Raw genomic sequence first — 22,098 nt, 5'->3', positions numbered from 1 at the left:
CAGTTCCGCCTGAGAATGGGGAATCAGCTTGTGATCGGCCAGCTGGTCACCATATTATGACTTACCCGTCAACAGGACTTTTCCTTTGGACGAAGAATTTTGCAAAGTCATTTAAGATGATATTTCACAAACGGTCAAATTTTCAGAACAAAATCAGGTGCAGAAACGATTTGCAAACGGAAGGCGCAAACAAGAGCTCATAAAGCAAAAGCGGAAAGAGTCGCTGAAGAAGGTGGTGTCAGAGTATTGACGTACTCATTTTGTTTCCCACTACAATCTGGAAAAGAGCACAAGATAAGTTAACCGGACATCCATTGGCGTCAGTCCGATGTCCGGGGGGAAGCCTGATGCATTGCCCTTCTCCGCACGACAGTCGTCTGTTGCAGCTGTGGTCTCATTTCGTGTGAACTGTGCCGAATACTTCAACTTGAATTTGACCTGTCCTTCTTCTTAGGCATCGAATCGACTTTACGATATTCAGGAGAACTTGACGGCTCTACAGATCGACGTTTGATACCTTGGCGACCGTGAACACAAGTGCAAGGTAGCTCAAAGCCGGACATTGTGGTGCCCACACTCGATCCCCCAATCGAATTTCGAGCCACCCGCAGGAAATACCATCCATTTCCTCTTGATTTTCGTTCTGTCTACCACAATGTCCTCTAAACTTCACGTCGCCATTGTTGGTGGCGGGATCACCGGTGTCATGCTCGCCATCGGGCTGCACGCGCGCAACGTCTCCTGCACCATCTATGAGCGTGCCTCTGGCTTCTCTGAGACGGGTGCCGGCATTGGCATCAGCCCCACCGCCGAGGCAGCAATGCAACTCATCGATCCAGCAGTACACGCCGCCTTTCAGGCCGCCGTCACGCCCAACGGCGAGGACTACTTCCAGTGGATCGATGGCCACACCACCGACAGCGTCATCTACCGTCTACCCCTCGGCAAAGATGGTTTCCAGGGTGGCCGCCGCTCCCAGCTGCTGCACTGCTGGGCAGCACTCATTCCACCAGATCTTGTCCAGTTCCGCAAGGAGCTCGTCGGCCTCAACGACAGCGGCACGACGGTTACGCTGCAATTTGGCGATGGCACGACCGCCACAGCAGACGCAGGTTCGTTCTCCTGATTGCCTGGATTTTCTTCCCACTGTTATCCTATCTCACACCTCCTTTCGTCTCCAGTTATTGGCTGTGATGGCGTCTGGTCACGCACGCGATCCCTCGTCTTTGGGGACGCCTACCGCGCCACGTACTCCCACCAGTACTGCTTTCGTGCTGTTGTCCCCATGGCCGACGCCCGTGTCGCTCTGGGCAACCAGCGCTCGTCCACACGGTTCATGTTCAAGGGGGCTATGCTCAACATCCTCGTGGTCGTGTCGGATCCCAACCCATGGCCAGAGACAAGCAGTGAAGTAGATGGCGGCATCGTCAAGGAGGCTTCGCCTGCTTCCTCTGCCACTTCTCGTGGTAATCGAGAGGATGCAGAACGGGCCTTTTCCTCGTGGCAGAAATGTTCTCGCGCTGTCGTCAGCCTCCTGCCGTCTAAACCCGATCGTTGGGCCATCTTTGACCTGATGGAGCACCCGCTGCCCACTTACGCCCGCGGACGTATCGCTGTCGCCGGGGACGCCGCCCATGCTGCAGGACCACATCTCGGAGCCGGTGCTGGCTTCGGCATCGAGGACGCTCTTGTGCTGGCCGAGCTTCTGGCTGGTATTGCAAGGGATAATCATACAACAACGAACACGTCTGCTTTTCCCGCGCGGATCACCGCCGCCCTCTCTGCCTACAGCGACATGCGCTATGACCGCACTCAATGGCTTGTCCGTCACACACGTGATGCCGTGGACCTATTTCAGTGGAGGGATGAGTCTGCCGGCCAGGACACGGAACTGTTTCAGCGCGAGATAACCTGGCGTTTTCACCACATTTGGAACAACGATGCCTCCGCCATGGTGACCCAAGCACAGGACACATATGACGAAAGATTGAAGCAAAGTCTCCTTTCTAAATCAGAGTAGACTACAGCTTGGCACGACACAATAGCACTGAACCTCGATTTCAATAGTCACGAGATAAATTGAATGATGACAGCGTTGGTGTTACTTCATGTGTTGAGAGCCCCGGAACTGTTAATACCGCATTAAAGCGGCCGCAGCTTGCTAGTGAACTTTAAACCCTCTGTCATTCTTCTTTGGCTTGATGCTAAAAGAGCTTTAATACTCGTTAATTCTGCCTGGGACTTGGCTTAGGCTTTGGAGGCACGAACGGCCAAGGTTTGAGTTGCCCCTCCCGATAAACAGCCATGAATTTCTTTGCGCAAATTTCAATTCGTAAGTATTTGCAAGCTGGACTCAAAAGTTTGCAGAAAAGTAGGCTGCAAAATGGTGGAGGAAACAAAAAACAAGTATCCAACCCTGTCTATTTATACAATTTTGAGACATGTATGCCACAGCCATATCCTGTTGCACTAGTCAGCCAACAAGGTAGAAGCCACGTAGCTTACAGGTGTGATCAAGAGCTGTTATTGTTACTTATTTCTATTGAGGGATATTGAATCTACTAATTACGTACTCTATGAAGACTCACTCTATGCACGGAATCTGATTACGCACGGATTGCCCTCGCCGACCCTTAAGTACTTTTTCGACCCTTGATACTTTGCTCCAGCACTACTTGAGCCGTGATCGGGAATATCACCAAAATTGGTAGGAGTAGGCAGCGCTTGTACATGTATATTTGCACCATTTGTTCTTCTCTTCATAATATACTTACTATGAATATAGGTTCTGCTTTTATACTTACTAGCTTTTAAGTTTTTCTACCTCTATAATAGTTTATTATTACACTTTTACATTTCTACCATTATCTTTGCTTAATCTTCTGGGAGGGAAAGGCCTCCTTTTATGATACCAGAGTTTACGGCCACATTCACTAATACCGACCTCGTTCGTACCAGTAGTGGCAGCCGAGGCTGACGAAAATCACAGACAGTACGCAAAAAGCCTTGTAACGAGACTAGACACGTATTATAAACTAGGTTCTCTCACATGCACAGATCTGGGCTGAGATTGTGGCTTAAGAAGGACTGCAAGAGAAGATGCTTCACTGGAAACCTTTACACATTATGAGTACACATTTGGCAGGTGAGAGAATCCTGCATTCGTATGACCTGGGCCGCCTCAGGCAGGCTGACGAAGAACCTGATAGAGAGCGAAATAAGACGAAAAGATGTAATTTCAGAAGCGTAGCACGTGGTCATCACCATCAACTACTGTTGACTGAATAGAGAGAATTTTAAGCCTATAAAGTCCGGCCAAGTATTTGCTGCACTCGGCCGTACACATAATAACCTAGCTTTCAGTCGCCATGGCGTGCCCCTCGTGGTGTTCCCGTACAAGTAGCTCAACATCTACACAATACAAAAAGAGGAAGTAGAGCGTCCGCAAGAATCCAAGCACCACCACAAAAATATCGTCTAAGCTGTGTACCTCAGAAGCGACAGGACCGCCGACGACAACGTCTCTATAATATCAGTTGCTCTTAGAATCGCGAGCAGCAATGTCGTCTTGTTTGTGTCCGTAGGCAGCAACGGCCTCACCACGAGCAGCGATGTCGTCTTGTGTGTGTCCATAAGCGACAGCCTTACCACGAGCAGCAATATCGTCTTGTTTGTGTCCGTAGGCAGCGACGGCTTCACCACGAGCAGCAATATCGTCTTGTTTGTGTCCATAGGCAGCGACAGCCTCACCACGAGCAGCGATGTCGTCTTGTGTGTGTCCATAAGCGACAGCCTTACCACGAGCAGCAATATCGTCTTGTTTGTGTCCATAAGCAGCGACAGCCTCACCACGAGCAGCGATGTCGTCTTGTGTGTGTCCATAAGCGACAGCCTTACCACGAGCAGCGATGTCGTCTTGTTTGTGTCCGTAGGCAGCGACAGCTTCACCACGAGCAGCGATGTCATCTTGTTTGTGTCCATAGGCAGCGACAGCCTCACTACGAGCAGCAATATCGTCCTGGTGATGTCCATAGGCAGCGGCGGCTTTACCACGAGCAGCGATGCTATCATCGACATGAGCAGGTTCTTTCCAGCATAGTAAATTGTTAGTTAAGGCACAAACTTAAGATGGTCTTCTTGCGTACCGGTGATGGTTGGAGCCGCCATAGCGGTCACAGTGAGGATGGCCATAATAGCAGCGGGAGTGAGTTTGATCTGCATTATGCCTAACTTTGTAAAAGAACAACTAAAAACGATGTGATGATGATGACTGGAAGTTTGATTTGAGTAATTGGATCTTTGGGATGATAACAATTGTGCTGTTGCTATGAAAGTGTTGCTGATGAGCATGCTTTTATACGTAAGGGCGGCCTTTTACAACAACTATCCTCGGTTACTGTGCTCCTCCATTATTGTTTCTTGCCACCCGGAGACTGCCTATGATGTGCTCATACAGCATCAAGGTTGATCTTGCACCATCCGCAATGAGGAGTTCTATTTCATTCGTGTTCATCCTCGGCACACGATCGCGACATATTTGCCAACAGGCTAGGACACTGCTGGAGCCTTTGTCTCCAGCAGCTACGGCATGCGTTTGTACATATAGCACTTACCAATTCGGGAAGGCAGTAATATGATGTCTAGCTGTAGTTGTCTTTCTAAAAACAATATACCGGCGCCTAGGTGCTTAAGCTGCAGTACGTCTGCAATTCAGGTGGGTCCAATGTCGTAATGTAAGACACTATGCAGAGTTCCTGCTGTAAAACAAGCCACGTCAGAGTGCAGTGTAATAGTAGTCTTACGTCCAAAATCGTTTGTGTGCCTTCTAGCCAATCAGGTTGCAGCTCCCAGCACGCGGCATACCCTGTTCTGTAACCTGTTCTAATACGCACTAGGAAGGTTCGCCCTCCTGCAAACACAATGAAAACATTGTATTACGGCATAAAAAACATAGGTACTTTAAGAGTTCAAGACATGCCCGCTACAGTCGACACTCATGATGCAAGCCTCAATGCAGATCGAAACTGAATCGTCAGAAAGTAGGACGCTTGCGTAATCCTCCCCATCAAACCTAGCCAGCCTTGTTGAGACCAGGGTAAGCACGGAACAAGACGAAGGCAACCCTTTTTCTTTTGGGTAATCCGGGGCTTTGAAGCGTCCGCTGTTGACATTCTTCCATCCCATTGCTTTGCCCGTGTTCCCTTCCCCTTCTTCCTCTTACATCCAACGAAGCCTACTACCATTTTTCTGCTTGCCCTTTTTAAATCGCTAAAATCCCCTCATATTAGCAGTATAGCATCGAGGTCTCTGTTTCGAGCCTTGGGCAAATTCATCTGACTCGGCAAGCTATGGACGGTGCCACGAAATCGGGTTATATTCCGATGAAGCTTGACGATGAGCAGGACGAACAGGTCAGGTCTCCCTCTGTCGGTAAAAATGACTCACTAATCTAACGTCGAGCAGTATGTAAATATAGAGCATCCGAGAAGACAAAGTCGCGCAGGCAGATGGACTCTCCTGCTAAACTCGGTCCTCTTTCCCCTCTCTGTAATCTGTCTGGGGCTTGCTTATAGGCAGTCCCATCAGACATACCAATGGCATTTGAAACAGATTTCAGCGTATTGTAAGATCAATAACGAAGTACATTGTTTCTAGAACCGGACTAACCGTGCAAGCCCCGCTGCTGGACAATATTGACCTCGGCGAACCCGTCGCGCGCTACGAGATCAATGAGCTCTTTAACAGGCCTTACACTATCTATCGTGGCGCTCCTTCTGACGAGGTCGATGCCGCTTGGGATGCCATAGCTGAAGTCGGCATCGTCCTCATAAGCGGCGAGGACGTCCGTGGACTTGGCAAAGATCCGTCCAGAACAGTGAAGGCTCCACCTGAATGGGGTGAGTACAGGGGATTTTGTATCTCACGTACCATTTTCCCGGCGTCGCGCATCGTCCTAATAGATAATCAGGCTTTGGAACAGATGCACACCTTGCCCAAATTGATGGCCAGCACCAGATCCACTGCCTGAACGTCCTCCGCAAGTGGGGTCATTACGACTATTACTTCCGGCCCAAATTTGGCGACGATCCCGGCTTGCTCCATAATTCCCATAGAGATCATTGTGTCATGCTGTTGCTGCAAACATTAACCTGCCAGCCGAGCTTAGATCTAATCACGCACAACTGGGTCGAAACGCAGCAGTATCCCGTACCGGATTTCAACATGAACCGCAAGTGTAAGAGCCACGATAGGATTATAGACTGGCAGAGGAGCAATATGATCACGATGGATCAATGGGACGAGATTCGGCCGCAACCAGGAGACTTTTTCCTACCGTTATGGCCCGAACTGGTCGAAATAAACAAACAGAACGGATGGAATGGTACCCGCTAGTAGACGGTCACAATCTTTGGAATATATTTATCAAAAAGTAGAACGGCGGTAAACTGTTTGACAAGTAGAGCTTTGTTTGACAACTGAGATCCGTTGTACGATAGCAGGCTAGCGAAACTATTGAGAGGAAAAACTCTCAATAGAACCCTCTAGAAACAACAATTTAGGGAAAAGCAAGCGAAAAGGAGAAAAAAATAGGACAGAAATGTAGCGTATCCAAGACGTACTTAAGACCTGTCTTAGCTATGCTAGCCAACCGTGCCCTCACTGGAAAGGCGTTACAAAGGTTTGGTAGTGCTAAGGGGGTCGGTCGGACTTACGTATATTACTTTCCTGACCTAATACTACAGTATACTAGACTGCATATAGAAAGTCGTTAGTATGCTTCATAGCATTATTAAAGCGTTATAAACCCGGTTCTTTTTATCTAAAAAAGCACATATAAACATCACGCGACTGTGCAACTTCTTGGCTGCCTACTTACTTCCAAGTGAATCTACATACGAAGTTGTCAGGTCGCATAGTTGTAATATAAACCGACTGCATACTTTCCTACTTGTACCCTAACATTCGCTCACCACTCAACATGCGGCTTGTCCACATCAGTGTCGATTTGACAGAAGCCTGGCGAAGTCTCATACACACCAAAGTACAGCTGCCAGTGAAATCTGGTGCTGTTGCCATATTCACGACACCCCTATGGATCCAAGAATCTCACCGGGATAATGGGCCGGTCGCAGGGGTTGCAGGATTGTATTTCACATCTGCATCCGAAGACAAAACACTGCGTTGGTGTCGCAATCCAACGAGACCATCGGAGTACTACGTGGAGATACCTACGGACACCGACGTGATACACGCCGTGTTTGATGCCGTTATCACGCGGAAGGCTACGAGGCGCATGGTAATGCTATGCTGGGAGCATGTTCTGCTTTATCCGGCCCGCCGAGATGTTGATAAGATTCGCATACAGGCGTCTGTTATAGTTCCACGGGGATGGCGAACCGGGACCGCCCTTGAGAACCTTGGGCAGCCTATCATCACAGACACTGCAGACGAAGGGGGCCAAACTTTGCTTTATCAGCCAACAAGCCTAGCCCGTCTGGCGGACTCGCCTGTCCTGACAGGTCTCCACTTCGACCAGTATGCCGTTACAACAGACCAAAGGCATGTTCTGTGCGTTGCTGCAGATAGAGAAGAGTATGCGGCTGTACCACAGGACACACTAGACCGGCTGGCGAGCCTTGTTGGGCAGACTTCGGCTGCCTTTGGGGCTAGACATTATGACACAATTTGGTTCCTTGTCGCTTTAACCGACTACTGGCCTGGTCCAGGCGGTTCCGAACACCATGATTCGTGCGATATCGTCCTGCCTTTAAAGACGCTGTCAGACACAAAACACCTGGAGAAAAATGGTACCGCGATAGCTCACGAGTTTGTACACTCATGGAATGGCAAGTTTCGCCGACCGGCCGGGCACATGCCTCGTGACTTTGCAACGCCGCTCGATGCTAGACTGCTGTGGGTGTACGAGGGTCTCACCCAGTATTACGGCGGCGTTCTTTCCGTCCGCGGCGGCCTTGCTTCGTCCGTCTTTTACCGCGCAGAGCTCGCCCGGACGGTTGCACGGCTAGAAGGCCAAACAGGCCGTCTTTGGCGCTCTTCCGAGGATACCTGCACTGGGACTAGTCTACGTGGCGGCTCAGCGTGGGAAAATTGGAAGCGGGACGGCCAGGATTACTACGATGATGGAGTGCTCTTGTGGCTTGATGTCGACACTCTAATCCGCAGTAAAACCAACAGCAAGCGCTCTCTCGACGACTTCACGAGAGCATTTTTTGGGCAGGGTACCCCGACAAGTCCTACGGTGATCCCATATACCCTGGATGATATAGTGGCCAGCCTGGACACTGTTGCCGGCAATAATTGGCAGGCTTTCTTTGATATGAAAGTGATTATGGTCTCGCCCCGGGTTAATATCGAAGGTATCGAGCGCGCCGGATACCAATTTACTTTCGTGGCGGAGCCCGGTATCGACCAAGAGCAGAATTCCGATGAGGGGACAAGCGACGCAGTCTGGAACTCGATAGGAGTGCGTTTGGGGGAAGACGGCCGATTAGTGGATGTACGACGTGGAAGCGCGGCTGATACCGCCAAACTTGCTCCGAGACAGACTGTTGTGAAAGTCGGCGAGGTCCAGTTCAGTTTGAAGACTCTTGCAGCTGAGATTACGGCGAATAAGGACGCCCCTGGTAGTCGTATCCGATTCACCATGACACAAGAGGGTGATGAGTGGCTAGCTGAACTTGATTACCACGCCGGGTTACGTTATCCGAGGCTGGAGCGTCAGGCCTACGTACCCGACATGCTTTCTGCTATCCTGCATGTAGGTGATGTTGATTTGTGAGATAATACACTTGTATACAGCGTATTTGCCGTTGATAAACTTTCGAAACTCCGGAGACAGCTTCTTTTATGCCGAATATCCAGAGGCCTAAAGTGTGTCACCACCAAGGCCAGGTACTGTTTCATTATGTAGATGCGTTAGTCCGGCCAAATATTTCCCATTTTCTTTATCACTGTTGGAAAGCCAGCAAAGGAAGCCTAGTAAGAATAACCTCATCATGGTCTGGAAAGGACGAGTGCCATCGAACATTGCCTCTAGGATCCCGGCAGCACTTGTCAGCAACCGCACAAGATTGGATTAAGCCCATCCGCTCATACGAGGTCCAGTGGCCAAATGGCAAGGCGCTTGGCTACGAACCAAGAGATTGCAGGTTCGATCCCTGCCTGGATCGAGTTGAATTTTTGCCCTCAGCATCGATTTTTAGTGCGCGCCGGTGAGATGAAGAACAGCCTACTAGGCCATTTTAAGCACAGCATCAGCACAGCGAGTACTTGATTTCAGTCACTTTTGTCCGGTGCAGACGTCTCGTTGGGTCTTGATCCTATGGCATGTCTTGAAACTTTTGCTAGTTGCTTGTTGATATACGGTACGGTCGCTGCTCTAGGCTGGCTCGGTCATTGTGCAGCATATTCCAAGTAAATGTGTGAGTCCATTTTGAGGGCTGTTGTATCTCGGAGATTGGGACCACCCTAGACAAACGAAGAAAATAGCTATAAAGTAGACTGTTTTAGATAGTGTCATCCTACCTTTTATAACTCGCCTCTTCTTACCTTTATACTGCAAAAGACATGTTGTTTATATACACAAATCGTATTACTAGAACTCCGTCTACTTTGAATTCGTAATGTCGGACCGCCTTTTCTTGTATCTTCAGCTAAGACCGCGTTTTATCTTACAGATCTGCCTGACAGACCGTCATATCATTTCGGCGAGATTCTTGCTCCTTATCCCTCATACGTTGCTGTGTAGGATACTGACGCGAACTATAACGATGTCTCTTTGATTGGGAGTAGCAGGTTTTCATTTTGATTAAGTGCACGGCATCCAGACCATTTGCTCAGCTTTACTTCGCGGCAACGCTACAATCATGGCTTTAAAAGGACATTTCGGGTTGAGATTGCTGACGTAACCCACAGCGGAGCCCGCCGGTTATGGAACGTTATCAGGCACTAGCAGCTGTCACGGCTTTCGGCTTTCCCAGCCGAATCGCCACAACCAGCTGTGCTTCCTGCATGATAACAGCACATATGCAGAGTAGGAGGTGGCGCCCCACTTGCTACCGTTCCATTTGCGTGGTATCATAATTTTGAGGGTGTCCTCTTTCTACTGCGGCTACAGTGTATTTTCCCTTTTAGCCCCGCTCTTCTCCAATCGGTCCAGGGAACAATGGCCGTGGTTGTCTCTGCAAAAGTGCTAGAGAAGGCTTCAGAGCCTGCAGCAGTGCAATCGACCGAGCCATGCCTCCTTTATCGGTCGCTGATCGAGCGGCCGAGCAACGTGGAGATGGCAACTGGCAGCTATCTCTATCTAGATGACGGGCGCAAGATCCTCGACGCCTGCGGCGGAGCAGCAGTGGCGGTCCTGGGACACGGAAACGCCGAAGTGATCGGAGCTGTGATGAAGCAGATGCAAAAGGTGTCGTATGTGCACACTCTATCGTACGGCACAGACTCGTCCGAGGAGCTGGCGCACGCGGTGCTGCACTTTTCCGACGGCAGTTTCGACCATGGCCTTGTCAAGGCCTTTTTCGTCGGCAGCGGCAGCGAGGCCAACGATGCTGCGATGAAGTGTGCGCGACAGTACTGGTACGAGAAGGGCGAGACGCAACGGCGGTTCTACGTGGCGCGCAAGCAGAGCTATCACGGGAACACGATTGGGAGCATGTCGATCTCGGGCATGGCCGGCCGCAAGATGCCGTACAACGAGATTTTACCGACCAATGTGTCGTTTGTCAGCGCAGCCGATGCCTTCCATGGCCGAAAGGCCGACGAGACAGAGGCAATGTTTGTCAGCAGGCTGGTGGCCGAGTTAGAGGCCGAGTTTGTGAGGCTGGGGCCGGAGAATGTGATTTCGTTTATGTGAGTTTATTTCGACTCATCTTGTCATGCTACCCCTAACATGTCCCAGCGGCGAGACGGTCAGTGGCGCGGCACTCGGCACGCTTGCAGCTCCGACGGGTTACTGGCGATCGGTGCGCAACCTCTGCGACAAGTACGGCATCCTGCTGCACATGGACGAGGTGATGTGCGGCACCGGGCGGACGGGCTCGTACTTTGCCTTTGAGCAAGAGGGCATCCGGCCGGACATTGTGACGGTCGGCAAGGGTCTCGGCGGCGGCTATGTGCCCATTGCCGGGATGCTCGTCGGCGATCGCGTCGTCGACGCCCTCCGACACGGTTCAGCCACCTTCAACCACGGTCAGACGTATCAGGCCCATCCGGTCTCGTGTGCCGCCGCTCTGGCAGTGCAGACGATCCTCCGGCGGGATGGCCTCGTGGCGCGGGTGGCAGCCCGCGCCAAGACGCTGCAGACACTGCTGCAGGCAGCTTTTGCCGGCTGCGTCCACGTGGCCGACATCCGGGGCCGTGGTTTCTTCTGGTCGGTCGAGTTTATGCAGGACAGCACCAGCCGGCAGCCGTTTCCACGGCGCGTCAACTTTGGGCCGCACGTGCAGCGGGTGGCGTTTGACAAGGGCGTGGCCGTGTATCCGGGAGCTGGAACGATCGACGGGATTCTCGGAGATCATGTGCTGCTGGCGCCGCCATACATGGCGTCGGACGAGGAGCTGCGCACGGCGGTAGCTACGTTGCGGGAGGCGTACGACGAGGTGGTGAAGAGCCTAGATTAGGTGTTTCAATAATGTACGATATGATTAGAAAAAAGAATACCTGGGGCTGAAAAAGAGAATATAAAGTACGTACATAACGAGTAGGAACTATTTCCGCAATTTTACGTAAGCTACTATTACATCACGTTGTATACATGTCCAGCATATCGAGGTTGTAGTCCAGCGGCAGTCCCTCGAGGGCAAACGGAATAGTGTGCTGCTCCCCCCACAGCGGCTGGGGCTGGCTTGGCTCTTCCGCCTCCACGTCATGGATGCTGCTGGGGCTGAACAAGACCGATAAGACCATGCCGTCGGTCGTGCTAAAATCACTTCGTGACGGCCTCTGACCAGCCGAGCTGGCCGGCAAGATGACCTCGCCCTCTGTCGGCGGCTGTCCGCTCGGGTCGTGGATAGAGTATTCGAGGGCCTCAAATTTGCGCGCGTGCGGCCGTGAAACAGCTGACAGTCGCGGCTTGCGTTTTTGAACAAGGCGCAACAGTGCTGGATAGTCATCCACCAGCTCTAGCCCACGACAAAGCAGCTCCAGAACATGCGGCTGTGCTCATCGCGCTTGATGGCCGACAGTTTCGACGGTCGTGTTAGCACCATCAGCGACTGCACCATACGTGCTGCCATGCCGGCGTACATCCACACACGGTATCCGCAGCCGACGCCCCAGTCGTACTTCGACAGCACCACGAGCGTCTGCACAGTCGTGAGGTCGGGTGGCTGTAGGCCCACAGCGCCAGACAAGTGCTTCCGCACGATCCCGGCCAGCGGCTCGGCCGTCGTGTCCGTGTTTGGATGCTCGCAGTTCGCTTCTCGGCTTGGTCTGCTGGGTTTGAAGCATGTGAACCAGGTCTTAGATCGTCGTCCCACTTGAAATGCCTAAATAGTCTCAGAATGCTAACAAAATTCTTACAACTTGCCAGTTTGGCCGAGTGGTTAAGGCGGTGGTCTTAAGCCCTATAGTTTAAAACACCATTATCGAAAGATTCACAGGTTCGAACCCTGTAGCTGGCATTTTTGATGTTTCGCCGCATATGCGACTTTTTTTGTGCACCAATCGGCATAGATTGAACAAGGAAGAATCCTTTTTGCCACTACACTTGTCCCAATTTCTTGGTTTGATCTAGAGCCGTATGCACGAAGTAAAATAGCAAAATTTGGGCCAGCCTTGCTTGGGTGGTCAATGTAACAGAGTTTGTAAATAAACGTGCTAAACCAGACGAAAAAAGTGCAAAAAATCGTCGCCTTACAGGCGCTTTTAGCTCCGACACGGGGAATCGAACCCCGAGCTGGTCGGTGAGAGCGACCGATGTTAGCCATTACACCATGTCGGATTACTTGTTGAAGAGTAGAGTGTAGATAGAAGACATACAGGAACTTGCTGAGGGCAGCTGAGAAGTACTCCGTAATGTGCAGGCAAACCTTCTCATCCTTATCACTGCTGAGCAGCCAATTCAGTGTACAATTTTCAAGCACAAAGACGGCCGCATGGCAAATACGAGTTTCGCAAGGGGTATCTTGAAATTGAAATACAAATGCAGAAGGAGCGACAGACTCCATAACCAAAAGAACGCTCCAAAACGGATCATTCCCCATCCGTTTCGCAGCGACTTTCTTCCCATGCTGCCCCCTCTTTCTTTTCACCTTTGTTTTTCTTCCAATTGAGGCCCCAAGACCAGTCGTCTTCGTCGTCCTCTTCGCCGCTCATTTGCCGCAGCTTCGCTCTGACGGCAGGATCTCTTTCCAGGTCTTGCCACACCTCCAGATCCAGCTCGTCTGCTGGCATCTCCATGCTTGCAGAATCGTCCGATGTGTCGTCTTTGTCTGCGCAGCTGTCCTCGTTGTTTGTATCCGAAGACGACCTTTTACGTCCCCAGAATGCCGGCGGCCACAGCAACAGATGCCTGCCTTGGCGTCCCTCCTTACTCTGCCAGATGTTACGAAAGCGCAAGTTGCGTTTGACAGCAGCATAGCTCAGATCGATCACGGTAAGAGCCGTCACGACAATGATCAGGGTCAGCCACCACGACAAATCACGTCCAAACTCGTGAAAGAATCCGCCTCGAACGTCGTACGGAGATGGGGACGCGCTGTGTGCCAGCGACAAAAATATGTTCCAGAACCACAATACGAAGACGGTGAGCCAGAAACCGATCAACACAGGAACCGATTTGTGGTGCGTGTGCAGGATGCTGCTCCGATTAGTAATTGTCGAAGAAACAACTCGCCACTCCTAGCAATATCGACTCACAAAAGTTTGACATTGGTCCACATAATGCACGCGGCGAAAACGAGGTCTCCGAGAGCGAACAGACCGGTGTCTTTGCTGTTTGCAAAGGCACCGTAGCCAGCCCAGCAGCCGAACCAGACCAGGACACCTTGGGCCACGGCTACCAACATCCAAGAAACATACTTCAATGGGTTGAGCCCACGGTTACGCTGCCCAAAGGAATACAACTCTGGTACAGCCATCAGAACGGTCTGGCTGAGGTCCTGCTCCACGATCGCCGGTATGATGACACACAGACTGGTGAACAGGGTATTGAGCACCGTCAAGCTCCAGCTTTCATATATCGAAGTGCCTGTGTAGCCACAGTACCACTGGTATGCCGCAGCAGGGGTGTAAAAGAACATTTCCTTCCAGAACGTGCTGAGAATGAACTGTGCTGTACGCACATAGTTCCAACGCCCATGGACGAGAAGCAGCCGACCCAAGAAGCGAAATTGTGCGATGCTGTAATCAGCCACGCGTGCTGCCTGCAGACCCTCTCGTCCAGACACTCCAACTCCGACGTGGGCTTCAGCCAACATGGCCAGATCGTTGGCGCCATCTCCAATAGCAAGAGTAAGGCCTGGGTTCTGCTGGCGTTGTCGTTTGCTAGTCTCCTTTCCTTGCCGGATGCTACGAACGAGCAGCGCCTTTTGAGAGGGAGAAGCGCGGCAGCAAATAACAGAATCGACTTCGGGTATGATGGTGTAGAAGAGTTCGCGAAGGTCCGCGTCCGCTGAGAAAATGGACGCTGATGTTGCTTTCTTGCCTGCATTCTGCTGTTGCTTTTCAATGATCCCTAGGGTGTGACCATCTATCACGACTACCGTGTGGTTCCTGCGTTGCTGCTGTGGTTTCCATGCCTTTGATCGGCCAAGCCAAAACGAGAATGAGTCCCAGAGTCGGTCGCCAGGAGCAGCGACAACATCAGCGACATCGCCCACATCACGGAGTCCAAGACTTTCAGCCACGTGCAGCATTTGGCCGGCCAAATCGCCCCTGGATGCGTCCAAGATATATATTTCAGACGCCGGCCGGCAAATTCGTGCAGAATGGGCAATGTTTATGGCCGTCTCTCGCTTATCGCCCGTAAGCATCCAGATCTTGATATTTGCGCGACGGAACTTGTCGACAGTCTCTGGGACGCCCTTCTGCAGCTTGTCCTCAATAGCCGAGGCGCCGATCAGACTAAGGTTTTGTTCCAGAGTTTCGGCGACCGCTTCTATACGTTCTTGTCTGTCGTCGAGGCTGGTTGCTGCCGCAAGATACTCCTTCTTCCAAGCCCGGTACTCGGTTTCTGAGATGAACTTGTGGGCAAAGAGCAGCGTACGCAGACCTTCGGCTGCGAAATCGTCGATGTGCTTGAAGCACTGTTCGAAGATGCCGCCCTCGCCCTCTGGCAACGAGGCGTCTTCAAGAAAGGAAAATTTATCCGGCAAGGGAGGCCGCTGCTGCAACTTTTGCACCGCCGGCACAAGCATCCGCAATGGCCGGTTAGCCAATGAACTGGATCTCTGGACATCGGATTTCACCATGCCAGACGGTATGTCCAAGGAGGGCCCGCGAGCCATCGATGTCGGACGTGGCCGAAAAGCGTCCATTGACCGCCTCGGAAGTCTTTGCATATCAAACGAACGACTCCGGTCAGACATGGACAACCGCGGCCCGCCATACGAGCTACCACCTGGCTCAATTGTGAGAGTGGGAATCGCGTTTCCATCTTTATCCAACCTGTCACGATGCCCTGCGCCGATGCTTTTGCGTATCATGACGCTTGCTGGCCCTCCGAAGCTACTCCTGGGCTCATACTGCTCGCTGTTGCGAATCATCTGTCGTTCCATATCCGCGCTTTTGCGGACATCGCGGGCTTTCTGCATCGCCAAGGGCGCCATTTTCAGTCGGGGCAACACAGTAGAATCGGCGCCCTTGCAGATCAGCCACAGTTGGCCGTCAGGACGCCGGACGATGATGGACATCCTCTTCCGCTGACTGCTGAACTCGATGACGTCGACGATCTCGTACACTTCCTCGGGCGGGTGTTCGGAATTCGTGTAGGTAAAGCGCAACGTCGTCGAGTGAGCCGATTTTTGCACGACAAGGAAACCCAGCTCTTCTGCTGCACTAACTAGGGCGAGTTCGTCCGGGGAAGAGGATTGGAAGCCGAGAACCTTACCATCCTCCAATTCCGGAATGCATGTGTGGCAGAGGGCCAAAGCAAGAATGTACGTGATAGCCTTCCGCGAGAATGGCGTATAAGGTCGGAGCCGGATGTACTCGATGAGGTCTTCGGTCGTGAGCTCAGGCTGCGCATGGTCGGGTCGGCCGGTCGAGCGCCAGACCGATGACGACCGTCTGCCATCCTGGATGGGCGAGAGCACCGATGAGGCATCGGCTGCTGGGGGATCCTCACGAGGGGGCGAAAAGACTCTTGATGACGTCGACAGCCTGGATGGTGCCATATGCAGACTGTTGCGCGGGCGATCCTGTTCTCCTTCCTGGCCTGCTCCTTGGTAAGTCTTCTGTTGGAGATCAGCTTCATGCAGCCAGGACGTTCCAGCCACACTTAGCTTCCGGAACTTCATGACATTCTCGGTAAGGGTGCCCGTCTTGTCCGAGAAAACATATCCAATCTGACCGAGATTTTCCAGAATTGTGTTGGTGTTGCACTGTGCAGGCGTGTCTGAAGCCTCGTCATACATGGCCGCGTCGCAGTTCAGGAGGAGCATCTGGCCGATCTTGACAATTTCCAAGCTGACGTACAGAGCAAGCGGAATGACGTTATTGAATTGAATGGCAAAGCCGACGATAATCTGGCCGGCATTGACGGTGGCATCGGAAAGATACCAGGAGATGCGCTCAGTGCTCCGATGCCAAAGATAGTAGCCAATGGAGCAACCAGTGGTCAGGGAGATGACATACAACGAGAGGACCATGACGATGCCGTTGGTGACAAGCTCGAGAGCAGGCTTCTTGGCGCTGGGATGACGATTGGCGTTCATTCGGCTCTTGCACTCCTCCCCGGCGTTGACGACGAGACCAATGGCGGTCTGGGTATTCCGCACGGTGCAGCCGCGATAGATGACCTCGGCCGACGTGAGGGGAAGCGTTTCCTTATCGACCGTGATCCGACCATCAAAATGGTACAGGTCAGGATTAGGGTCCTCGACAACGAACTCCGCAGAGCACGAAGCCAGCCCTTCGATGGAGGCGCAGCGGCCGTCGGCCAGAGGAGTAGGGACCTGTTTGCTCTTGAGGTTCGTCTCGCCGTCGAGAGCCATGGTTTCGACGTATGCCAATCCGCCCTCACCGTCGGCATGCAGCAGCAGCACGTCGGCAGGGACCTCTTCGTCCCGGGAGAGCTTGACGACATCGCCGACGCGGATGTGGCGCCATTGAATGCCAGTCCAGTGAAGGCCCGCAAAGGTTTCGTTGTCAACGACGTGCTTCCTTCGGCCACCTACGTTTCCGGACGTGAATCTTGATTTGCGTCTACCGATCAGCCGGGACAGCAGCGAGAGCAACAGCGCGACGAAGGCTGACCACCACTTCTGACCGTGTTGGGGGAGCTCGTCAATCGGCCGAAGAACAGTCGCAATGGAGGCATTTTCGATGTTGTCGAGGCAGTGGCGCTTGTAATCATCATATCCCTCCTTGAGGACAGTCAGGGCGACAAAAACGAGCAGCGGGATGATCGTGGTGAAGTTGCCGGTGGTGCTGACGCCGGGGATCGTCTGAGGAATGCCGACGCAGAGGAAGTAGAAGTTGCCGACGCGCGTGAATTGGAACATCAGCTGCTTGGGGACGAAGTCGAACACGGTGTAACGAGAGGTGCGAATGGCATTTGCCACGTATCCACGGCCATGGCTACGGCGCTCATCGACAAGCTGGGATGGACGGGCGCTTTCGTCGGTCAGACGCAGCGGTATGTGGCGGCCATCTTTGGACGGCGGCAGGGTTGTGCGGCGCAGAATCAGCTCGGTGACGGCGCGATGGAACCAAGATCGGCTGGCGGCGACAAGATTTTTGCGCTGGGTCTGTTGCACAGGCGTCTCAGCCTCGCTGTCGTCTTCTCCAGTCTCCCGCACGCGGTTTCGTTCGTCGGCCTTCTCTCCTCGCAGGCCGACCTTTAGGCGGCTGATCATAGTATCGGGCGGTTTTGGAAAAGCATTGAGACGACAAGCCGTTGCGCCAGGTCAACGAAAGGAGAGAACGGGGAAAATGAAGGCAAAGGATCGCAAAGAACGAAACGAGGGTGGGTGTGAAAAGAAGCAAGATTGTGGCCGGTTTTCACAAGTCTCACGGTCTGCGCCACTCCGTCTCCTGGCAGCTTGGACTTCGACCTGCCCGTTGCAGACTCGTTTAAACTTCAATAGTCGCAGTGCACGTTTGTACCGCTGCAGGTCGGACAGGCCGCCGGTGTCGTATTGCGGACGAACAGACAGGCTGAAAAAACAAGACCAGCAATTAAAGCAAGGAACGCAATTCCGGAGTGTAACAACAACAAATCAATCGGCAATACCAAAGCGGAATGCCAAGAGCGAACACGAGTACGAAAGAAGGGGAAAGAAAACAGGAGAATTCCAAGACGAAATGAGGCCGACAAGATCGAGATAACAGGCTGGGGCATGCCCTTTTTTGCCTAGTTTTGCGGCGGCAAAGTGTATTAAGGTATTGCGATACGATACGACCTGGTCGGGAACGAACACTGGCTCGTACGGAGTAGTTCGGATTACAGGGGCACGGGCACTCGGGAGACTTGCCAAGGCCGCCAACACATGTTATTGCCAGGTGGAACCGGCAGGCCACTTTGCACACGTGGACCCTCCCGAATGATTCGGAAGCTGATGTGCAGCACAGCACGAGACCAGACGAAAACCGTTGCAGTGGACAATGAGGGATTAAAAAATGCTGTCGGATTCAAATGACGCATTGTGGGATACCACTGCTCTAACGAGATACCCCGTACTGTGTGCTCTGCTCTGCTCTGCTCTGTTCTATGTTTGTCTCATACTGACTGATCCCTGTTGCTGACTCATCGTCAGGCAATCAACTTATTCGTCAATAGCCTCCTCTTCTTCGCCATCGTCGGCAAACGGATCAACCTCGTGCTCGTCATATGCAGCCCCGTCATCCTCGTCGAGCTCCTCATCCTCGTCCTCGTCGGCAGGGTCGCCCATGACGCTGCCAGCCGAGCTGCCGGCACGGCTGTACGAGAAGCTGCCGAAGACGGAGGCAGAGCCGGCGCGGCTGCTCAGACTGGCGGCCGGGCGATCCAGCATGCGACGCATGGCGTCGTAATTGATGCGCTTGGAGAAGCCGCGACGCTCCATGGCCTCAACAGCAGCCTCGCCAGGCGTTGTGGCCGGGCTGGTCTGGCCCTCGCCGATTTTAGGCTTCTTGAGCCGGCGGCGAGTTTGCTTCTTGGTTCCGTTGGCGGCAGCCATCTTGGCACGGAACTCGCGTTCTTGGCGCATGCGCAGATACGCCCGGTTCTCGTTCATCCAAATCTTCTCCTTGGCTGCGGCCTCGGCCTCGGATAGCAGGCAGAACTGCACCTCGGGATCGTCTTTGAACTCGTCTTCGTCGACCTCGGGACTGTCCAACGAGCCCGATGATGATGATGTCGCTGCTGCTGTTGCAGGCGTTATCGATCCCTCTTCCACGTCTGCTGCTGGGTCAGAGTCGTCAGCCGACGTTGTCCCCGTTTCTGTGGCGACTGCTGCTGCCGCTTCTGCTGCCGCAGCTGCTGCCTCTGCCTTGGCCTTTGCCAGGCTCATCGTGATCATCTGTGCGCGCTTCTCGGCAGCTGCAAAGGCCCGCGCGTGCTCCAGACAGCCAGGCGAGTTGATGGCCTCAGTCATCTCCATCTCCAGGTTCTCCTCGTCGGCACGCCACTCGTCATCAACATAGTCGGGCTCGACACTGCTGACGGGAAGCGATCGGCATGAAGACCCATCTGGTCCCCGTCGACGTCGCTTCGCCGTCGTCGTCACGCTGCCGGCATCGGAGGCCGCGTCCATGGGTAAGGATTCTGCCCGTGGCTCTGTTAATGGCACACTTTCGACCTCGTTGTTCGCGCTCCCATCGCCATACTCCTCGGCTAAGGCATCGAGCTGCTCGTCAAGGACAGTGTCTTCGTCGCCGGCTTCCAGCGCCTGCTCAATGAGGCCCTGGTCTGGCTCAGTTCTGGAAAGGGCAGAAGCCCTGGCTGGCGGCACAGCCGGTACGGCGAAGCCGTCTGCATCGACAACGCGCGGCAGTATTGGTTGTGATGGTGGTAGCTGGGCCTTGGTAGGCTCTGGTGTCGGTGTTGGCGTTGACATGGGCGCGGGTGAGGCTTCTGCTCCGTTGGAGTCGCCCGGCCGCTTCCGCTTCAGCGACCGTCGCTTCTCGCGCAGCCTGGCCTGATACTCCTCGGACTTTTTGTAGACGGAAGGGGGGTCGAACTCCTCGGTCAAAAAGTCCTGGGCCAGAAACTCCTCGACAGTCATCTTGGCCGACGGCAGCTCCTTGAATTCGTCGAGGCGCATCTGCAGAGTGGCCATGGTGACCTTGGCAATGTACACGACCTCACGGACGGTACGGCGGAAGTTATACATGCGGGCAGCCATGATAAGACAGGCGCCGCAGATGCCAGCGGGCCGACGGCCCATGACCATCCAATCGCGGTCCATTCGCTGGACGAGACGGACGGCCGTCTCGGCGACCTTGTTGGTCATGGTATCGAACTCGAGCTTGGCGGCGAAGCGGAAGATGAGGTCCTCGACATAGATGGGCTGAACGTCTCGGGCGGCAACGTCGATGGTCTGCAGCAGCTTCTTGAAGGTGCGACCAAGGAAGAAGACCTCCTCCTTGACGAGATCGGCAAGGTCGATGAGCATGATTTTGCAGGGGTTTGCCTGCGTGCTCTTGCGACAGGCTGCATAGAGGCAGACGGCGACAACGTTCTGGATCTTGCGGCCCTGCACAAAGTTGGCGCTGGACGCGAGCTTATAGTACTGGAAGCCGACGGTGACGGTGTGCTCGGGAATGTTGAGCTGGTGGGCATAGCCGGTCATGAGCATCTTGGCCTCGCGCAACGTCCGTTCGCGTGCTTCGGCAGAGCCGTTGCCAGCCACTCGTCGATGACCGATGCCAGCCATCGGCCGCACGCCACCCTGGTCATGGCTCAGGAAGCTGCCCTGCACCACGGCTGCGCCCATAGAGTTCTCGCCAAACGTCACCTCGGCCACGATGTTGCTGTCATCAGACACCCGTCCACACGATCGACATGTCCCGTCCACGACGTTGGGGTTCTTGCAGGCCTTGTTGGGGCACTGCGGCCGGGAAGATGTCCGTGTTTGTGTCGGCTGTGTGGACGGCTGCCGTTCTGGTGGAGGCGAGCCAGCCTCACTGCCACCGGCTACAGCGGCTGCGGCCATCTGCTTGCGGCGCCATTCGCGGTCCTGGATCGCCTTGATCGGGTTGATGCGATGCGCGCTGCGAGGCCGGATCTGGTGGCCGGCCGAGAACTTCTTGGGCAGGTTGGTGAGGGAGGCCATGGCGAGGGTGTGAGGGTGGAGTGGAGTGGAATGTGAAGGGGAAAAGCGTCGGAAATTGCCCTGTTTGAGCGTCTCAAATTCACAATCAAGCAGACTACCGGCCAACAGTCAGGCCCATCGTTTGGGCAATGCAGTGCCGGGCAATTCTTTCCGTCTGTACGTGGATTTTTCTTGTTCTTTTTCGCTCTGCATTCGTCCTGCTCGCTCGGCTCTTTATCGCTCTATCGCAGCGTCGCGTTCCGTCGCGCGTTTGTCAGTTCGATTGAGAGGGAGATACTGGCGATGGCCAAAGCGAGAAATTTTTCGGTATTTGGGTGGGGGACGTCCGGACGTGGTCGAGGGGGAAAGACGGGATTGTTCGCTCGCCTTCGCCACTGGATGACTCATCGCACGTGATAGTCGCCCGCGAGCCACAGTGTTCGAGCACCCCAAGGAGCACTTTTATTCAGCGACCACAACACTTGGTGCGCTTCCTCTTAGGCATAACGATATGTTGAGCATCTATTTTCTCAGGGTAGTTCAGCGCCTGTCCAAATTGAGACAACATGAGGCAGGCACAGTAGGCTAAAGACATTAGCCATTACATGCAGTTCAACAAACCTCAACACGCATCGGTCAAAAGAACGGTCGGCCCAAACAGACCAAAAGCATA

The 22,098-nt window shown here is 53.4% G+C and overlaps 7 protein-coding genes across 7 annotated transcripts; 4 read left to right on the top strand and 3 right to left on the bottom strand.

Annotated features, from left to right (window-relative positions):
• Positions 1-655: 655 nt before the first annotated feature.
• Positions 656-2,020, top strand: CMQ_2135 (protein toxd; the record flags this gene model as incomplete). Its single annotated transcript, XM_014316093.1, has 2 exons — positions 656-1,112; positions 1,182-2,020. The coding sequence occupies 2 exons, from the start codon at positions 656-658 to the stop codon at positions 2,018-2,020; spliced, it is 1,296 nt and encodes a 431-aa protein (XP_014171568.1).
• Positions 2,021-3,532: 1,512 nt separating this feature from the next.
• CMQ_2102 (uncharacterized protein) lies at positions 3,533-4,221 on the bottom strand (the record flags this gene model as incomplete). The annotated part of the gene is made up of 2 exons (XM_014316060.1): positions 3,533-4,086; positions 4,146-4,221. 2 exons carry the CDS (start codon positions 4,219-4,221, stop codon positions 3,533-3,535), a joined length of 630 nt encoding a protein of 209 aa, XP_014171535.1.
• Positions 4,222-5,348: 1,127 nt separating this feature from the next.
• On the top strand, positions 5,349-6,393 carry CMQ_2462 (uncharacterized protein; the record flags this gene model as incomplete). The annotated part of the gene is made up of 3 exons (XM_014316420.1): positions 5,349-5,430; positions 5,676-5,897; positions 5,981-6,393. The coding sequence occupies 3 exons, from the start codon at positions 5,349-5,351 to the stop codon at positions 6,391-6,393; spliced, it is 717 nt and encodes a 238-aa protein (XP_014171895.1).
• A 586-nt stretch (positions 6,394-6,979) lies between these two features.
• Positions 6,980-8,800, top strand: CMQ_2159 (peptidase m61 domain containing protein; the record flags this gene model as incomplete). The annotated part of the gene is made up of 1 exon (XM_014316117.1): positions 6,980-8,800. One exon carries the CDS (start codon positions 6,980-6,982, stop codon positions 8,798-8,800), a length of 1,821 nt encoding a protein of 606 aa, XP_014171592.1.
• A 1,386-nt stretch (positions 8,801-10,186) lies between these two features.
• Positions 10,187-11,648, top strand: CMQ_2193 (aminotransferase class 3; the record flags this gene model as incomplete). The annotated part of the gene is made up of 2 exons (XM_014316151.1): positions 10,187-10,878; positions 10,928-11,648. 2 exons carry the CDS (start codon positions 10,187-10,189, stop codon positions 11,646-11,648), a joined length of 1,413 nt encoding a protein of 470 aa, XP_014171626.1.
• Positions 11,649-11,769: 121 nt separating this feature from the next.
• CMQ_2415 (haloacid dehalogenase-like protein) lies at positions 11,770-18,047 on the bottom strand (the record flags this gene model as incomplete). The annotated part of the gene is made up of 5 exons (XM_014316373.1): positions 11,770-12,099; positions 12,159-12,459; positions 13,009-13,074; positions 13,313-13,828; positions 13,888-18,047. 5 exons carry the CDS (start codon positions 18,045-18,047, stop codon positions 11,770-11,772), a joined length of 5,373 nt encoding a protein of 1,790 aa, XP_014171848.1.
• A 909-nt stretch (positions 18,048-18,956) lies between these two features.
• Positions 18,957-21,446, bottom strand: CMQ_2285 (transcription factor tfiiib complex subunit; the record flags this gene model as incomplete). The annotated part of the gene is made up of 1 exon (XM_014316243.1): positions 18,957-21,446. One exon carries the CDS (start codon positions 21,444-21,446, stop codon positions 18,957-18,959), a length of 2,490 nt encoding a protein of 829 aa, XP_014171718.1.
• Between the last annotated feature and the right edge of the window lie 652 nt (positions 21,447-22,098).

Source organism: Grosmannia clavigera (assembly GCF_000143105.1).
Source record: "Grosmannia clavigera kw1407 unplaced genomic scaffold GCSC_156, whole genome shotgun sequence".
NCBI classification, from domain to species: Eukaryota; Fungi; Ascomycota; class Sordariomycetes; order Ophiostomatales; family Ophiostomataceae; genus Leptographium; species Leptographium clavigerum.
The sequence above is the reverse complement of the archived record's forward strand: the minus strand, read 5'-3'. Positions and strand labels throughout refer to the sequence as shown.